General features: G+C 46.1%; 1 protein-coding gene across 7 annotated transcripts in view; it reads right to left on the bottom strand.

Moving 5' to 3' along the window:
- The window catches only part of LOC144107794 (multidrug resistance-associated protein 1-like), a 592,391-nt gene that overhangs the window by 81,244 nt on the left and 494,516 nt on the right, over positions 1-16,631 (bottom strand). For 6 of the 7 annotated variants that reach the window (XM_077640975.1, XM_077640978.1, XM_077640976.1 and 3 more), the window contains one exon: positions 15,786-15,971. The exons of the other annotated variant lie outside the window; for it this stretch is intronic. In XM_077640975.1, coding sequence (XP_077497101.1) covers positions 15,786-15,971 — 186 coding nt within the window. The remainder of the gene's footprint in view (positions 1-15,785; positions 15,972-16,631) is intronic. 7 annotated transcript variants of the gene reach the window in all.

Genomic DNA, 16,631 nt, shown 5'->3' with positions numbered 1-16,631 from the left:
TCTCTACCTTCTCTCTGCGCTGTTATTCAGAGTCAGTAAACGAGCACCGAATTTGGCAGTGGTGAGAGGGGTTTCTATTCATCACGGAGCAGTGCTGAACAGGACAAGGACGCAGGAAAAAACACGGCTACACAGACGCTAGTGTCATCGTCGTCTTTTCAGCGCCCGTTTCCTGGTCTGCGCTGTTTAGTGATGAATTCTGCGCTGTTTAGTGATGAATCTTCCGTCTTTGCGAGCTTGATTTTTCATAAGCGTGGCTTTTTGGGCTTGTTAGCGCATGATCAAGCAAGAGACTATAGCACAGAGTAGACAGGACACAGAAGAAACGAACCCGAGCGCTCGTGTTGTTCGTTTCTTCTGTGTCATGTCTATTCTGCGCTATAGTCTCTTGCTTGATCATTTTTCATGTCGCCGAATATATCTCGTCGTTGAGAACATTTCTTTTTGCATTTAATAGACACACTTTTGAGGGGAAATATTCCTTGAAATAAAGTTTTGCGCTAGTGCACATTAGAAAGGTCTGTTTTGAAAGTGTAAAGAATAGAAGCGTTTCATTAGTGTCGTCCACGATGGCGGGTTTGCGCCTGATCGTGCCATGAGAAACATACCCGAATCCTCACCCTTCTATGAGAAAGTTGTTTGCGCATGCAACATGCCTGCGTTCAGCATGTCCTCGCGCTGGGCTTATGGATTTTGCGAATAAAAAGATGAATCAGAGAGCGGAAATTACCGGTCTTACCACTTAAGTGATCACCATGTTTATGATAAGTACAATATGGGAGTATTTTCATGAATTAATTATGAAGTGGAAGTCGCTTTTGAATGCAATATGCGGCCACCATTCCGCTTTGAAATGAAAACCGATGCAATCCTCGTCGAGTACGATGAAAACAAGCGGTGCTTGTCGAAGTAATTTCACCTTCTAAAAGACACCCGTCTGCGAGACTCCTACAAAAAATGTCAAGGAAGGTCACAGCAGCAGGTTGTTGAGATATAAGCTCACAATAAACTTTTTCTCTTCTTTCACCTTTCAGTGCTCGGGTTCTCAATAGACAAAGAAAGCGTCCTGCATAACTGGCTCTAAGCGATGGGACAAACGGACTTCAGGCCGAGCTGCACCACCACTGCGCTCCATTGCACCAGTCACTGCGCTCAGCTCATTTGAGTGAAGCTCCTTCGGGTGCTTCGTATCTCAAATAAAGTGCCTTCATAGTTGGATAACTACACCACCAAAAAGCACACAGAACAACGTTGAAAACGAACCACGAAAAGCAAGAATTCAATGCGAAGAACAGTCAACAAGCCCCCAAACGTCATTCCGAATCACGCCTTCCCGGCATGCATCAGTGGACGGAGTGCAGAGGCGCCACCCTTTCCTCTAGTTAATATTCGAAAACTAAATCGTCATGCCATCACGCAAACAGCAGTATTCTCGTCGTATCTGCGTCAGCCATTACGTTCATCGCTGCCTATATGTCTCCGTACGCCACGACGGTGTGCGCTCGCCCATGCAGCCACTGTACAATGGTCCCTTGAAAGTGCCTAAGCGTGCTTCCATAAGCCCTTCCTCCTGTTTTTCAACAGCCAGAAAGGTACCGTCTCCATTCATCATCTCCACACCTCGCACTTTGACTCCTACCACCTTCTCGAGAAGAGCGTCTACACCGAGGACCCCGCTCACAGGAATAACGTTTGGGGTCCTGCTCACATGGGCCTTTCGGGAAATACAGCAGCTGACGCCACCGCCCACGCGTTCTCGCGCTGGGTGTTCGCCTCCGATCCCGACGATCAGGAATTAGAATTCACTCCGGCTTACTCCTTCAAAGACGTTGTTTACTCTATTAATCTGGCCACGGCCTTTATCCCCACCCGCGTAAAGGTCCCTCAAAGGAGGAGGAGTGGCTTGTGCTCCGCCTGTATACTAATACTCTGCTGTGCCCGGCAGACCTCAAACACTTCGACGATTCTTTCGCGGACCGCTGTGCGCACTGTGCGGATAAGTCTTCTCACACCTACCACATGGTGCCAATCCAAGTCTGCTATGCTTAAAATCAATTGATGGGCGAGTTGGTACTTCATGCTTACATTCACAACGCAAAGAGAAACACGGACTTGAGGGGAGACACCACAAAGCGCCGACTTCAACAACGTTTATTGCTGCGCGCAGCGACTACATATAGCATACAGCGGGCATGCGCAGCAACGAAAAGGAAAATCATGTGAGACTGGTAGCAGCGCCAACCCGCAAAGGAAACACATCATCACAGGTACAAGGAAGACAACATAAAGCTAAAACCTAAAAGTCAGGACGCAAACAAGAACAAAAACTATGATACCCTAGTTGGAAATTCCTAAGACCCGACGTTCTTTATCACCTAACAACACCGAAGGGGTGCTGACGCAATAATCTCCTTTTTTGCAATCTCACCAGCCTCTGCTATCTCCCTGGCAGTTTTGCTGACATACTTATGAAGAACTGTTGTTTTTCCCAAAAAAGGACCACGTTCCTTACACTGTTGGCAATCACGGCAGTGTATGCCTAGATGACGGGATGCCCCGATGACACTATTGCTGTGTTCCATGAGCCTCTCGTTTAGACATCTGCCAGTTTGGCCTACGTAGGCTCGGCCGCAGGGCAAAGGTATAGAGTACACTACGTTTTTTGCGCACTCTACAAAAGGTTGCTGTGCCTAACAGTGCAGGAATCGCTGCCAGTAATGGTGGAATTTACCCTCTTGCACAGTTTCGACAGCTTCTCTGGTGCGGAAAACACCACATGCACACCTGCTCTTTTCCCTTTTTTTTTGAGCTGGTGGGCGACAGTGTGCATGTATGGTAGTACCGCCACATTTTTCTTCCAATTTGTGCCAGTCCCAACGGTGCCCGGCACTACTTCCCTGCTTTCTTTGAGCATGTTCTCGGCAACCGATAACAGGAGTGAACACGGGTAGCCATAGCCGCTCAACCGGGTCACCTGGCTAGAAAACGCATAATCCAGTCGATGCTCGCATTATTTCGTAAGAGCACTGCAAAAGCAAGATTTTACAATTTCCCGTTTGACTAGTTTCGAGTGGGCTGAACCAAAAGGAAGGACAGGTTTGTTTCCACGCCGTTCATAAGCTCAACACACATGGTCAGCAGAAAAATAAATGCCCAGATCAAGAAATCTGATGAATTCGTTCACAGTCTCTTCATGCGTCAGGATTAGTGGATGAAGGCATTCGGAAAACATATCAAAAATACTGAACATGCTAGCCTGATTGGACATATCCTGTGAGTTGGTAAAAACGAGAAAATGATCAACATATCTGAAAATGCCCGCAACACTGGAACCTTCACTTCTGCGTTTCAACTCTCGGTCCTGCTCCGCTAGAAAAACGTCGCTCAAAACAGGAGCAACGCAGGAGCCAATGCATATTCCGTTTTTTTTTTTTTTAGTGACGATGTTACCTTCCCAAACAGCGAATGTAGACTTGAGGTACGTTGAAAGCAATTCTAGACAGTTATTTACGGACAGACCACAACTGTTCTGAAACGGAATCACTCCGTGTCTGTCAATGCAGTTCCTCACACTGATCAACAGGTTGTCCTGAGGAATAGAATAATAAAGGTCTTTAATGTCGACTGAGAAAGCCGACAGGTTCGCCTTGGGCCTGTCCTTAAGAAATCGGATCACCTCGTCAGAGTTCTTCACCTTAAAAGGGTCGTCAATCGTAAGAACATTTAAGTTTTGCTGCAGAAACCTTGCAAGCGAGTTCTGCCATGTCCCATTCTCAGAAATAATTACCCGCAATGGGCAGTCCACTTTATGAGTTTTTGCAGCGAAGAAAAGTTCCAAGCCGAGCTTTTCCGCCTTGTCTATGGACTTAACAAGCTTATCCAAATTCATGGAGCGGCATAATCTTTTTGCCGCACTCTTTACACGCTCCAGACGTACCTCATTTCTTCTATCGAACACCGAGAACACCGCTTCCTCTGCTTTTGCTTTATACGTCTCCTCCGACAGCACCACAAAGCCTCCTTACTTGTCGCCGGTTAGAAGCGCTAAAGAATTATCTTGCAAGTAAGACAGTTCTCTGGATGGGCAATCTACGACACATGGGGCTTCACAACGAGAGACAACGTCCACACCCTCCGAAAGGCATCTCACACTCTCCGAGCCAGGAACAAGACTTGACACTTGCCTCACCATGGCGGACCTAAGTTCGCCGTGGAGCCAAAGAAGGCAGCCGCCGAACTGTGTCTTATTAGCGGGATAATTCTTTAGCGCTTCTAACCGGTGACAAGGAAGGAGGCTTTGTGGTGCTGTCGGAGGACACGTATAAACCAAAAGCAGAGGAAGCGGTGTTCTCGGTGTCTGATAGGAGAAATGAGGTACGTCTGGGGCGTGTAAAGAGGGCGGCAAAAAGATTATGCAGCTCCATGAATTTGGATAAGCTTGTTAAGTCCATAGACAAGGCGGAAAAGCTCGGATGGAACTTTTCTTCGCTGCAAAAACTCATAAAGTGGACTGCCCATTGCGGGTAATTATTTCTGAGAATGGGACATGGCAGAAGTCGCTTGCAAGGTTTCTGCAGCAAAACTTAAATGTTCTTACGATTAACGACCCTTTTAAGGTGAAGAACTCTGACGAGGTGATTCGATTTCTTAAGGACAGGCCAAAGGCGAACCTGTCGGCTTTTTCAGTCGACATTAAAGACCTTTATTATTCTATTCCTCAGGACCACCTGTTGATCAGTGTGAGGAACTGCATTGACAGACACGGAGTGATTCCGTTTCAGAACAGTTGTGGTCTGTCCGTAAATAACTTTCTAGAATTGCTTTCAACGTACCTCAAGTCTACATTCGCTGTTTGGGAAGGTAACATCGTCAGTAAAAAAAAAAAACGGAATATGCATTGGCTCCTGCGTTGCTCCTGTTTTGAGCGACGTTTTTCTAGCGGAGCAGGACCGAGAGTTGAAACGCAGAAGTGAAGGTTCCAGTGTTGCGGGCATTTTCAGATATGTTGATCATTTTCTCGTTTTTACCAACTCACAGGATATGTCCAATCAGGCTAGCATGTTCAGTATTTTTGATATGTTTTCCGAATGCCTTCATCCACTAATCCTGACGCATGAAGAGACTGTGAACGAATTCATCAGATTTCTTGATCTGGGCATTAATTTTTCTGCTGACCATGTGTGTTGGGCTTATGGACCGCGAGGAAACAAACCTGTCCTTCCTTTTGGTTCAGCCCACTCAAAACTAGTCAAACGGGAAATTGTAAAATCTTGCTTTTGTAGTGCTCTTACGAAATCATGCGAGCATCGACTGGATTATGCGTTTTCTAGCCAGGTGACCCGGTTGAGCGGCTATGGCTACCCGTGTTCACTCTTGTTGTCGGTTGCCGAGAACATGCTCAAAGAAAGCAGGGAAGTAGTGCCGGACACCGTTGGGACTGACACAAATTGGAAGAAAAATGTGGCGGTACTACCGTACATGCACACTGTCGCCCACCAGCTAAAAAAAATAGGGAAAAGAGCAGGTGTGCATGTGGTGTTTTCCGCACCAGAGAAGCTGTCGAAACTGTGCAAGAGGGTAAATTCCACTATTACTGGCAGCGATTCCTGCACTGTTAGGCACAGGCAACCTTTTGTAGAGTGCGCAAAAAACGTAGTGTAATCTATACCTTTGCCCTGCGGCCGAGCCTACGTTGGCCAAACTGGCAGATGTCTAAACGAGAGGCTCATGGAACGCAGCAATAGTGTCATCGGGACATCCCGTCATCTAGGCATACATTGCCGTGATTGCCAACAGTGTAAGGAACGTGGTCTTTTTTTGGGAAAAACAACAGTTCTTCATAAGTATGTCAGCAAAACTGCCAGGGAGATAGCAGAGGCTGGTGAGATTGCAGAAAAAGGAGATTATTGTGTCAGCACCCCTTCGGTGTTGTTAGGCGATAAAGAACGTCGGGTCTTAGGAATTTCCAACTAGGGTATCATGGTTTTTGCTCTTGTTTGCGTCCTGACTTTTAGGTTTTAGCTTTATGTTGTCTTCCTTGTACCTGTGATGATGTGTTTCCTTTGCGGGTTGGCGCTGCTACCAGTCTCACATGACTTTCCTTTTCGTTGCTGCGCATGCCCGCTGTATGCTATATGTAGTCGCTGCGCGCAGCAATAAACGTTGTTGAAGTCGGCGCTTTGTGGTGTCTCCCCTCAAGTCCGTGTTTGTCCTTGCGCTGTGAATGTAAGCAAGAAGTCTGTTATCTATCCCCGCCCCAACCGCATCCGGGAGGACTGGGAAGCCATCCTGCTCCGTTGCTGTGACCTACAGGCCCAAAAGGCCCTGGTTGAGCGCGCCCGGGCAGCGGCCTACGCCACTGGGGCCTCGTACTTAGGGACCTCACGTAGTGTTTATGAGGGCCGGCTCCATAAGCGTTGGTCGAGTCATACCTCCCTGCAACTACTTTTTTCGCGTCAATAAAAATCTTTCAGCACCACCACCGCCACTTGGCTACTGACGCCATCACCGCCAGCGCATTCACATCACAGATCGTCCGTGGCACCAGCATGAGCCGCGTGCGTTTCGCACCACCCCAACAATTTCTCGCTGTTCTGCGATTAAACGCGCTCATCTCTCTCTTGGCTTCTTCGCTACAACAGGAGCGGAGGGCGGTCTGTGGCGTGCTGCGCCTGTCTTATACGACGGAACGCCTGTCTGGCGTGAGCAGGTCGGAGTACTACGGCTAATCCATCAGATGCCTGCGGCGAGCTGTCTCAGCTTGTCGTAAGCTGCATTCTCTCCTGGCTAAGGAAGCTCTTCTCAAAACATACTTTGTGGACGCCAGATACCGAATTCTCTGTTGGAGTTTCACTCCACAGCTACCATAAAAAATCGGTATCCTTTTTTTTTTGGTCACGCTTCTGGGACGGCACTATTCGCAATTGTCCAGCATCTTTTGCTTTTTTATTTTCATTCTCTTTTTGTCACGAAGTTGCAAACGCTCTCAAAATAAATGCATTCAGCTGCTAAAAAGCGCTCCTGTGTTTGCCTTCTTCTCCGCTTGCCTTGTGCGCCAGGATCTTTTGCGCTCAGAAGGATTTGGAAGCACAGTACGATGTGACATGCTAGGCGATAATTTAGTGTGCACAGAAAATTGCTCTCTGTCTTGGAGGCAGCTCTGTCCTCGGTATGCTTTATTAGTTCCTGGTGAGATCCAAAGGACGCCAAGAAAAATGAATCCAACCAGTGTCGCAGTGGGAATCCATACAAGCAAGAAATCCAAAAGAACCTACTGAAGCCAGCAGGGCAACAGGAGACACCAAAAGAAAAAAACTGCACCATGGCTGCGCTCTGACGTGCAATGTAGTGAACTCTGCTAAGGCTTCTCTTCCAAAGCCGAAGGCTCCAGGGAAGCTTCTCGCTGCCGCTTGGAACGTGCACGCGCAGCGGCAGCTTTTCCCGCACGAGTTTGGTGTCCTGCAACCACTCGCGGCGCAACCGCGCGCGGCGCCGTGTGAGTGCTGCTGCTGCTGTTTCTTCCTCATTATCCAACTGCTGCTGCTGCTGCGCCTTCGCGTCGACTAAAAGGTTGATACAGAGTGTCAGCGCAGATTCTATAACCAGTTGGTTGGATGGACAAGATAGGAGCGCCCCTTTTAAACGGGGTTGTGGCCGTTGCCACCATGGTCGTCTTTTTGTTTTTCATTTTTATTCAATTTGCTCTTTATAATTCTCTAAGGATGTTATAAATCGTCAATAGGTTCATCATCTTCTGTAAAGAAATTTTCAATTCTACAGTTCAAACATTATGCGCCCTGTCTTCTTTCCAATCGGTTTTGGTTAACTTCAAATGCAGATTTATCCACAGTACAATTGTAATCACTAAACCCTAGGGCCGAAACAGCAGCGGTGGCCAAGTGGTTGAGCATCCGCCTCGCATGTGGGAGGTGCGGAGTTCGATCCCCAGTGCCGCCGGTCACCCTCCGGTGATACAATGGGTACAAGGTTTCCCCTCGTCTGGTGATCGGCTTCTTTAGAGTGAAATGCGTGGGAAATTGGTATTTGACCCCACCTTGAGAAATGAAAAATACCTTGTGCCATGGCGCTCTTTGGCCGTAGATGCCCTTGCGCCATAAAAATCCATAATCATCATCATAAACCCTACGGTCTTAGGGAGACTGTTCCCGCACCGTCATGCGGATGAATGCATAACATTCGAGATAAAAGTGTTGAGTTGTTCCTACAGATTTACCACATTGCATATGTGTAATCTTCTTCGTTATATTTCGTTTGGTAGCTGCGATTTATAAGACACCCTGATCTAGGTTGAAAGAATAGGGCCCTGCCTTCTGAATTATCGTAAGACGATTCCTTCCTGATATGCCTTTTCAAATTTCGGTATAGTACTACGCTCCGCTTTTTTCCAGTTTATGCCACCTGCATTCTTGACCTGTTGTCTAAGCTCTTTACTTCTCGGTCCTTATGTGCTGCATAGGCATAGCCATAGCCATAGCCAGCGCCACCTTCGATGTGAGTGGATAACTAAAAATATGCCTTCATAAGAAAACAACAAGAGACAGTCACACCTTACGTATAGTTTGGCGGGGAAAATGGTCTTTTGTCTCCTTTCTCCAGAGGCACAAGTTTAAAAGACTGACTCCCTGCTTTGGAGCGCTTTTCGACCATCCAGTAACAATGGACTGTCACTGTATTGAACGATTGAGTTTTGCTCATAAAACAGAATCAATAGTGGGAAGTTTCATTAAGAGTCATGGTACGTTATTAGAAAAACACAACACACGACTCAGACTCCGAATAGTGACGCAGCAAGAGGTTGCTCAAATAGGCAGTGAGACAATTTTAAAAACCTACTGGTGCAGACTATTACAAGCTAGTTGCTTACTGTGGACAAATTGCGTACGATTGCTGTTAAAAACGCTGCACATTGCCCGTGCAAATAGGCTTCTCTTTCGGAACTTATGGAGGAAAACATTTTCATTAATAAAACCAAAGGCTACGCAGAACAAATGAAGCTACAAACAAATACCCACAGAATGACAAAGTAGGTTATAGTGCGCGAAAACGAGAACAAAAATAATGGCCTTGTGGTCGCAGAAAACATTTAAGCATGCACTTGATCAAAGCTTACTCAAGAAAGTTTGAATTGAAGAACTGACCTTATTAAAGACAGTTGTGAGCCTAATGCGAAGAAAGAAATCAGATATGAGCCTCGAGATTCTTTCTGCCAAGGAAGCAGACCATGGCACTTGACTTACAACACACATTTCTCCGATCTACTCTAATAACGGAGCATAAAAAGAGCAGTATCACAATGAATTACCTACAAAACCTACTGTGTACGAAAGCATTTTTAGTCACAGTTTCCGGTGTTCAAAAATTAGCAGATCTCAATTGTTTAAGATCGCATTCACTTCGCGTTTTTTAGTGACAGAGCAACAGATTTTTCAGCAGAGTTCTGCACCATTGAGAGAGATATGAAACGCATGCGCGCCACTGACGGAAATTCACCGAAATTTCACGGCATGCAAAACCTGTGCTTCATGTTTCCGACATTAAAGCCCTGCCAATTTCATTTTGTCGTTTCTTCAAGACTAACAAAAATAATTGTCATGCGTTATCTTGCTAAGGATAGGCAACCGAATGCATAATCATTTAGTCATTTTGCAGCTGGAAGAAAATGAAGAGAATTCACAATGGAATACGTTCTTTCTTAGATGCTGCCAAGCAATCATCCGAATGTCGCAGCTGACATCTACCACAAATTCTCATTTAATTAATTAGTGAAAACAGCCCCAAAGGCACTCCTTGCGAGCGTATTACAAGGGGAGCGGGGTACGGGGTACTGGTAAAGGTTATATTAATGCACTAAACAGAAAAAATGAAATAACAAATAATAATGCAAATAGGCATCAACAAAGAGACTCTAAAATACACAATGCAGGAAACCTTTAGGTATAAGTAACACATCACCGCTAGAAAAAGACAACGCAGGAAAAAGTACGCTCAAGTACAACTTGAAAAAAATATTTAGTTCTTGAAACCTGAGTAAGATGTTAAAACTTAATTTGATCTGATTCTGTGGCCATATCTGATGTTAACGCGTTCCAATCAGTTATTCTGCGCGGTAAAAAAAGAATATGCGTACAGGGATGACTGCCAGTTACCGCGTTTAACTTTGCAAGGATGAACACAAAGTTGAAGGATAACGGGTGGTTGGTGAAAGAATTCACCATGCGAGAAAGGATAGTGGTAAAGTCCATGAAGAAGTGATAGGCGGGACATTTTACACCGCAGTGCTAAGTTCCACCGGATGGAACTTGCTCAGTTCAATTCCAAAGTCAGTCTTTCGCCGTTCAGTTTCGCTGGGCGTTCCTTCTTCATCTTCGTCCCACTTGACACGGCACATGCGCACAACTTTTAAGCTCGGTTTCGCCGGCGCGCCGCGCCGCCAGCAGCTGCAGCTGCTCCGCACCACGTGGCTAATCACGTGACCAACCACGTGACCAACCACGTGACTACGTGGCGGCGCAGCCACAGGATGGCGGCGCTGCCACGCTGAATAGTCGAAATGCTACCGTAATGTAGCTATCGCTACAAAACGGAAAATTGGCGGTGGTGTAGCTCTGGTTAAACCTGGAGTGAAGCGATAGCTGCAGCTGGCCGTGTGGAACTTTCTCAGTTGAACTGCAGTCAGTCTTTCGCTGCTCCGTTTCGCTGGGTTTTCCTTCTTCATCTTCGTCCCACTTGACACGGCGCATGCGCACAGCTGTTGCAGCTTGGTTTCGCCGGCGCGACGCGCCGCACCGCCAGCAGCAGCAGCTGCTATGCACCACGTGGCCGGTCACGTGACCAGACACGCAACGAACCACGTGATCAGCCACGGCGCCTCGCTGCTGGCAGCTGCTCCGCGCCATGTGACCAACCACGTGACAGCGTGGCGGCCACGGGGTGGCGGCGCAGCAACATTGGTGCCGGTGCAGCCACGCTGAAGTCTCGAAATGCTACCGTAATGTAGCTATTGCTACAAAAGTTAATCCAAGCAAATTTTACAAGTGCCTTGTAGTCCCTCTCACACGCTCTGTTTTGATCATGTGTACTCGTGAGACCATTCAGTTTTGCCTGTCTGTATTGTTTTGTTTTGTTTTTTTGCTCAGCCGTCGCAGACGGTTGGTAAACCAAAGGTAACCGCTATCACAGGTAATGGTCAACATGGGAATGAACTGGTCGATAAGATTACGGAGGGCAGCTTTAAAGATGATCTAGTTCTGCTCAATGAAGCGAGAAATCACGAGAAATTGATGTGAAAATTCTGCTAATGCAGTGTTAATTTTGTCAAAATTGGCGTTGCTTAACACCTAATTTTCTATTTCATCATCATCATCATCATCAGCCTGACTACACCCATTGTAGTGCAAAGCCCTCTCGCATGTCTCTCCAATTAACCCTGTCCTTTGCCAGCTGCATCCACCCTAAGCCTGCATATTTCATAATCTCATCCGTCCACCTAACCTTCCGCCGCTACCTGCTACGCTTGCCTTATCTTAGAATCTACTCCGTTATCCTTAAGGACCAGCGGTTATCATGCCTTCGCAGTAGATGCCCTGCCCAAGCCCATTTCTTCCTCTTGATTTCGACTAAGATGTCTTTAACACGCGTTTGTTTCCTCACCCATTCTGCCCGCTTCCGGCCACTTAACGTTACACCTAACAGTTTTCCTTCCATGACTAGCTGCGTTATCCTTACCTTAAGCTGAAGCCTTAAACCTGCCATATGCGCTCCTCCCCACTCTTATCCTTCCGGTTATTTTGCTCTCAGGATCCGGATCAGCTGTCACTACCTGCCCTAAGTAGTCGTAATACTTCACCACTTCCAGCCCGTCGCACCCATATGTGACCTGCTGTTCCCTTGATCGATTGTTGAACACTACTTTGGCTTTCTGCATGTTAACTTTTAGACCCACTGTTCTGCTCCGCCTGTCTAACACATTGATCATCATTTGCAGTTCACCTCCTGAGTGACTCAGCATGGCAAAGTGTTCACCGAATCGCAGATTATTTAGGTGTTCTCTATTAACTTTTATTCCCAACTGTTCCCAATTCACGCCTCGGAATACCTCCTGTACACAGGCGGTAAATAACGCTGGCAAGACCGTGTCTTCATGTGTGACGCCCTTCCTAATTGTAATTTTATTGCTGACTTTATGGAGGACTATGGTAGCTGTGCAGTTGCTATATATATCTTCAGTATTTTGACATAAGGCTATTCTACGCCCTGATTACGCAATGTCTGCATGGCTGCTGGTGTTTCCACTGAGTCGAATGCTTTCTCGTAATCAGTGAAGGCTGTAGATATATATATATATATATATATATATATATATATATATATATATATATATATATATATATATATATATATATATATATATATATATATATATATATATATATATATATATATATATAGGTTGTTTATATTCTGCGCATTTGTCTATTACCTGGTTGATAGTGTGAATATGATATATATGATATATATAGGGGTTGTTTATATTCTGCGCATTTGTCTATTACCTTGTTGATAGCGTGAATATGATCTATTGTGGAATATTATCTCCGAAAGCCTGCCTGATCATTTGGTTGATTAGAGTCTAAGGTTGCACTGGCTTTATCAGCGATTACCTTAGTAAATGCCTTGTAAGGAACGGATAGTAAGCTGATTGACCTGTAATTGTTCAAGCCCTTAGCGTCTCATTTCATACGGATTAAGATAATATTTGCGTTCTTCCAAGCTTCTGGTACGGTCGAGGTCATAAGTCATTGCGTATGCAGGGTGGCTAGTTTTTCTATCACGATCTACCCTCCGTCCTTCAAAAGATCTGCTGTTACCTGATCCTCAGCCAGCTGCCTTTCCCCTTTCCTTTGCTCCTAAAGCTTTCTTTACATCCTATTTCGTTACTGGCGGTATGACGCATTGCTGTGCGATGCTCTATCTCTCATTAACGTTCTGATTACATTGGTTACTGTACAGATTTGAATAGAACTCTTCGGCTACTTTAACTATCTTATCCACATTGCTAATGACATTGCCCTCCTTGTCTATTAACGCATACATCTGGTATTTGCTTATCCCTTGTCTCCTCTTCACCGCTTTAGGCTACCTCCGCTCTTTAGAGCATGCTCGATTCTCTACATATTTAACTTCCTCATGTCCCCTACCCCCCCCCCCCCCCTTGCGCTTTTTTATTAACTTCGATAGCTGTGCCAGATTTATTCTGTCGGTAGGGTTAGACGCCCTCATGCTTTGGTGGTTCGTAATGAGATCTTTTGTCTCTTGCGATAGCTTGTCGGTATCCTGTCGAAACGTCCTACCGCCTACTTCTACTGCGCACGCTGTAATGATAGCTGTAAGATTATCGTTCATTGTATGAACATCAAGATGGTCTTCCTCAGTTGAAGCCTAATATCTGTTCTGCAGCGATATCCTGATTCCCTGTATTTTCCCTCTTACCGCGAACTCGTTAATGAACCTCCTCTTCATTAGCTTCTTCCGTTCCCTCTTCAAGCCTGAGCTAATTCGTAGCCTTACCATTCTGTGGTCGCTACAGCACACCTTACCGAGGACGGCCACATCCTGAACGATGCCAGGTTGAGCGCGTAGTATGAAGTAGATTTTATTTTTAGTCTCACCATTGGGGCTCTTTCATGTCCGCTTTCTGTTCTCTGGTTTGCGGAAGAAAGTATTCATGATCCGTAAATTATTTCTATCTGCGATGTAACTAGTAACTCTCCCCTGCTGTTCCTAGAACCTATCCCATAGTCGCCTACCGCCTTGTCGCCAGCCTGCTTTTTGCCCACCTTCGCACTGACATCGCCCATAAGTACAGATTACTGTGATATTACTTTGTTCATTGCCGATTCTACGTCTTCTTAGAAGGTTTCAATAGTCTGGTCATTATGGCTGGATGTCGGCGCGTAGGCCTGCACCACCTTCAGCATGTACCTCCTATTGAGCCTAATTACGACAGTTGCGACCCTCTCGTTAATACTATAGAATTCCTCTACGTTGCCAGCTATCACCTGATTAATGTGGAATCCCACCTAGTTCTCGTCTATCCGCTAATCCGCGTTAGCACAGTACGTATCCGTCCTTTAGTACTGTATATGCCTCACCTGTCCTCCTAACTTCACACAGTCCTATGACATCACACTTAATGCCCACTAGTTCCTCAAACAGCACTGCCAGGCTAGCCCCAGTAGATAATGCTCTAGCATTAAGTGTAGCCAGGTTCACATTCCAATGGCGGCCTGTCCGGAGCCAGAAATTCATAGCGCCCTGCGCTGCGGCAGAGGTCTGACCACCGCCGTGGTCAGTTGCTCCGCAGCCGCTGGGAACTGAGGACCGAGGGTTAACTGATTTGTTCATAGAATGTTGCAGCCAAGTACTACATCAGGGGGCCTAATCCTGTACTGGTGAGGGAGCGCGTTCTCGTTTCTGGTCACCGAGATCAGGCTGCACCCAAGGCCAGGTTATGCAATTTCATCGACGCGCGATATTTTTTTAACCCGGTGGAGAATTTCGCGGCACCAGGATTCGAGCTCCGGTCCTCCTGCCCGTGAGGCAGGCGCTCTACCTCTACGTCATAGCTGCTCCTATTATCTTTTTCCTTTTAGCAGTTATCTTTTTACCAGAGCAAAATTTAATGGTCTCAGTGATGTCAACATGGTGAGCGATGCCTTCTTCGTTAGTTATGTTTCAAAATATGTCATATTTGTTTATCAGAACTAACTCTAGAACATTTCCAGAAGCTTCAGTTGATCGTTTTGGTAGATTATTGAGTTGCTTTAATGAAAATTCAAGACAATTCTGAGAAAAGAATGCGCTGCTGCACCTGATTGCCCTACGGCAATTGAAATGAAAATCTCCAAATATAATAGTTGCCGAATTGGGAAAACGTGCGTGCTCTTCGCTCAGCACCCAATGATATTCATCCGAAAACGCACCAGACACGTCGGGCGGATGGCAAAAACGCGGATAACAACAACGCAATGCAGCACCATTCATAGAAGATCAATTACAATGAAAGAAATCCAAGGACACATCAGCGTGGCTATAAAAAGCTACCATCAAAAAGGAGCAATCATCAAGTTTTTCGCAAGCTGTGCGCTCTTCGTCTCGACCCACGCCGTCTTCTTAAGGTCAGCAGCGCCAAAACCTACAACTGTGGTTGACATGGCAAAACGCCGCGCACAAACGCAACCAGCCAGAATGCAGCACTGCAGCAAAGTAACCAAGCACTTGAAATTGTCGCTGCTAAATGGCAAGCAGCCTGCGTGTATGTGCTCTCCTGCTGTCCTTGTTACTTGATGCGGCGCCATTCTTCCCTTTAGCATGTATGACCATCCAATCTTATACGCTACTTATACGCTTTTAGAGATAAATTCTGCAAACTATGTATCAAGACAGAGCCGCCGCCGACCTTCCCATTGTACTTCGAGTGACCGTACGCCGTTCATCCAATATAGCAACAAACAGGTGGAACAAACCCCGCTTTTTGTTCTGCACTGCACTTCAATGCAACTACAACACATTACGACATGCAGCGGTCACTAAGAGTGACCGCTGCATCTGTAGGCTGTCCTGTAATTGATTGTCAATAGCCAAGAAATGTGCACAAAACTGTCGCGTTGCTTTGTTACTCCCCAAAAGACATCTCTGTACAGTACGTAGTGTGCACATGACCCGAGGGCGCAGCACGGACAGATTTACTGCAGCTAATTAATCACCTTCTCGCGGGGCTGGACAGTGAATGTGATGTGACTGAGGCAGTCGTCGAGTTTGGCGGGCTTGTACGATGCGCAGAAGTCCTGGAACTCGATGCGACCTTGTGTCGGCCAGCTGACTTGTACACTCGACTTCTCAACGCGGGGCACTGCTCGTCGCTCATTGTGCTCGGTAACCTCCGTGTCCTCCTGCGTTATTATAATGCAACATTCTCAATCTCCATTCAACCGACATTCCCTCCAACTGAAATCACAATCAGTACAGGGCATCGGCTAAAGGAAGATCAACCACATCAGTGGCAGCGGAGGTCGATTCAGCCTCTTGAATGCCAAAGGTGCATATTCACTCTTTGTTCAGTTTTTTGCAGGAGTTTGGTTTGGTTAATGGGGGTTTAACGCCCCAAAGCTACTCAGTTTTATGCAGGAGTACTTACTGTCTTGTGTTCGGTTTTATGGCATATAGGCTACCAAGGCCATCATGCGCTAACGCAAGGTTTAATATGTCCGCTTGCGGGACGCAGCTGAAAGGTTTTTAAAATACCATGCCTTCAGTTTTGCCTTCATTTCAGGGCTTCCCTCAAACATTTTAATGCAATAACCAAGTGCTACTTAATGCAAAATGACATGTTAAATCCTTAAATTTTTTTGCACCGATGTTCTGACACAATGTTAGCCTTACCTAATAAATAAAACCCATATTTTCTCTGAACAGTATTATTACCATTGAGAAGACGTGTATTTCACCTATTTATTTCCTTCGTGTTAACGTGTTAAGCGTGTTAACCGTTCTTCGTGTTAACGCTTGTTCTCTCGTTAAATAAACTGATCCATTCACGCTGTTTGAGAAAT

This window comes from Amblyomma americanum, chromosome 10, assembly GCF_052857255.1.
Source record: "Amblyomma americanum isolate KBUSLIRL-KWMA chromosome 10, ASM5285725v1, whole genome shotgun sequence".
Taxonomy (NCBI): domain Eukaryota; kingdom Metazoa; phylum Arthropoda; class Arachnida; order Ixodida; family Ixodidae; genus Amblyomma; species Amblyomma americanum.
Note: the sequence above shows the minus strand (reverse complement) of the source record. Positions and strands in the feature narration are given on the sequence as shown.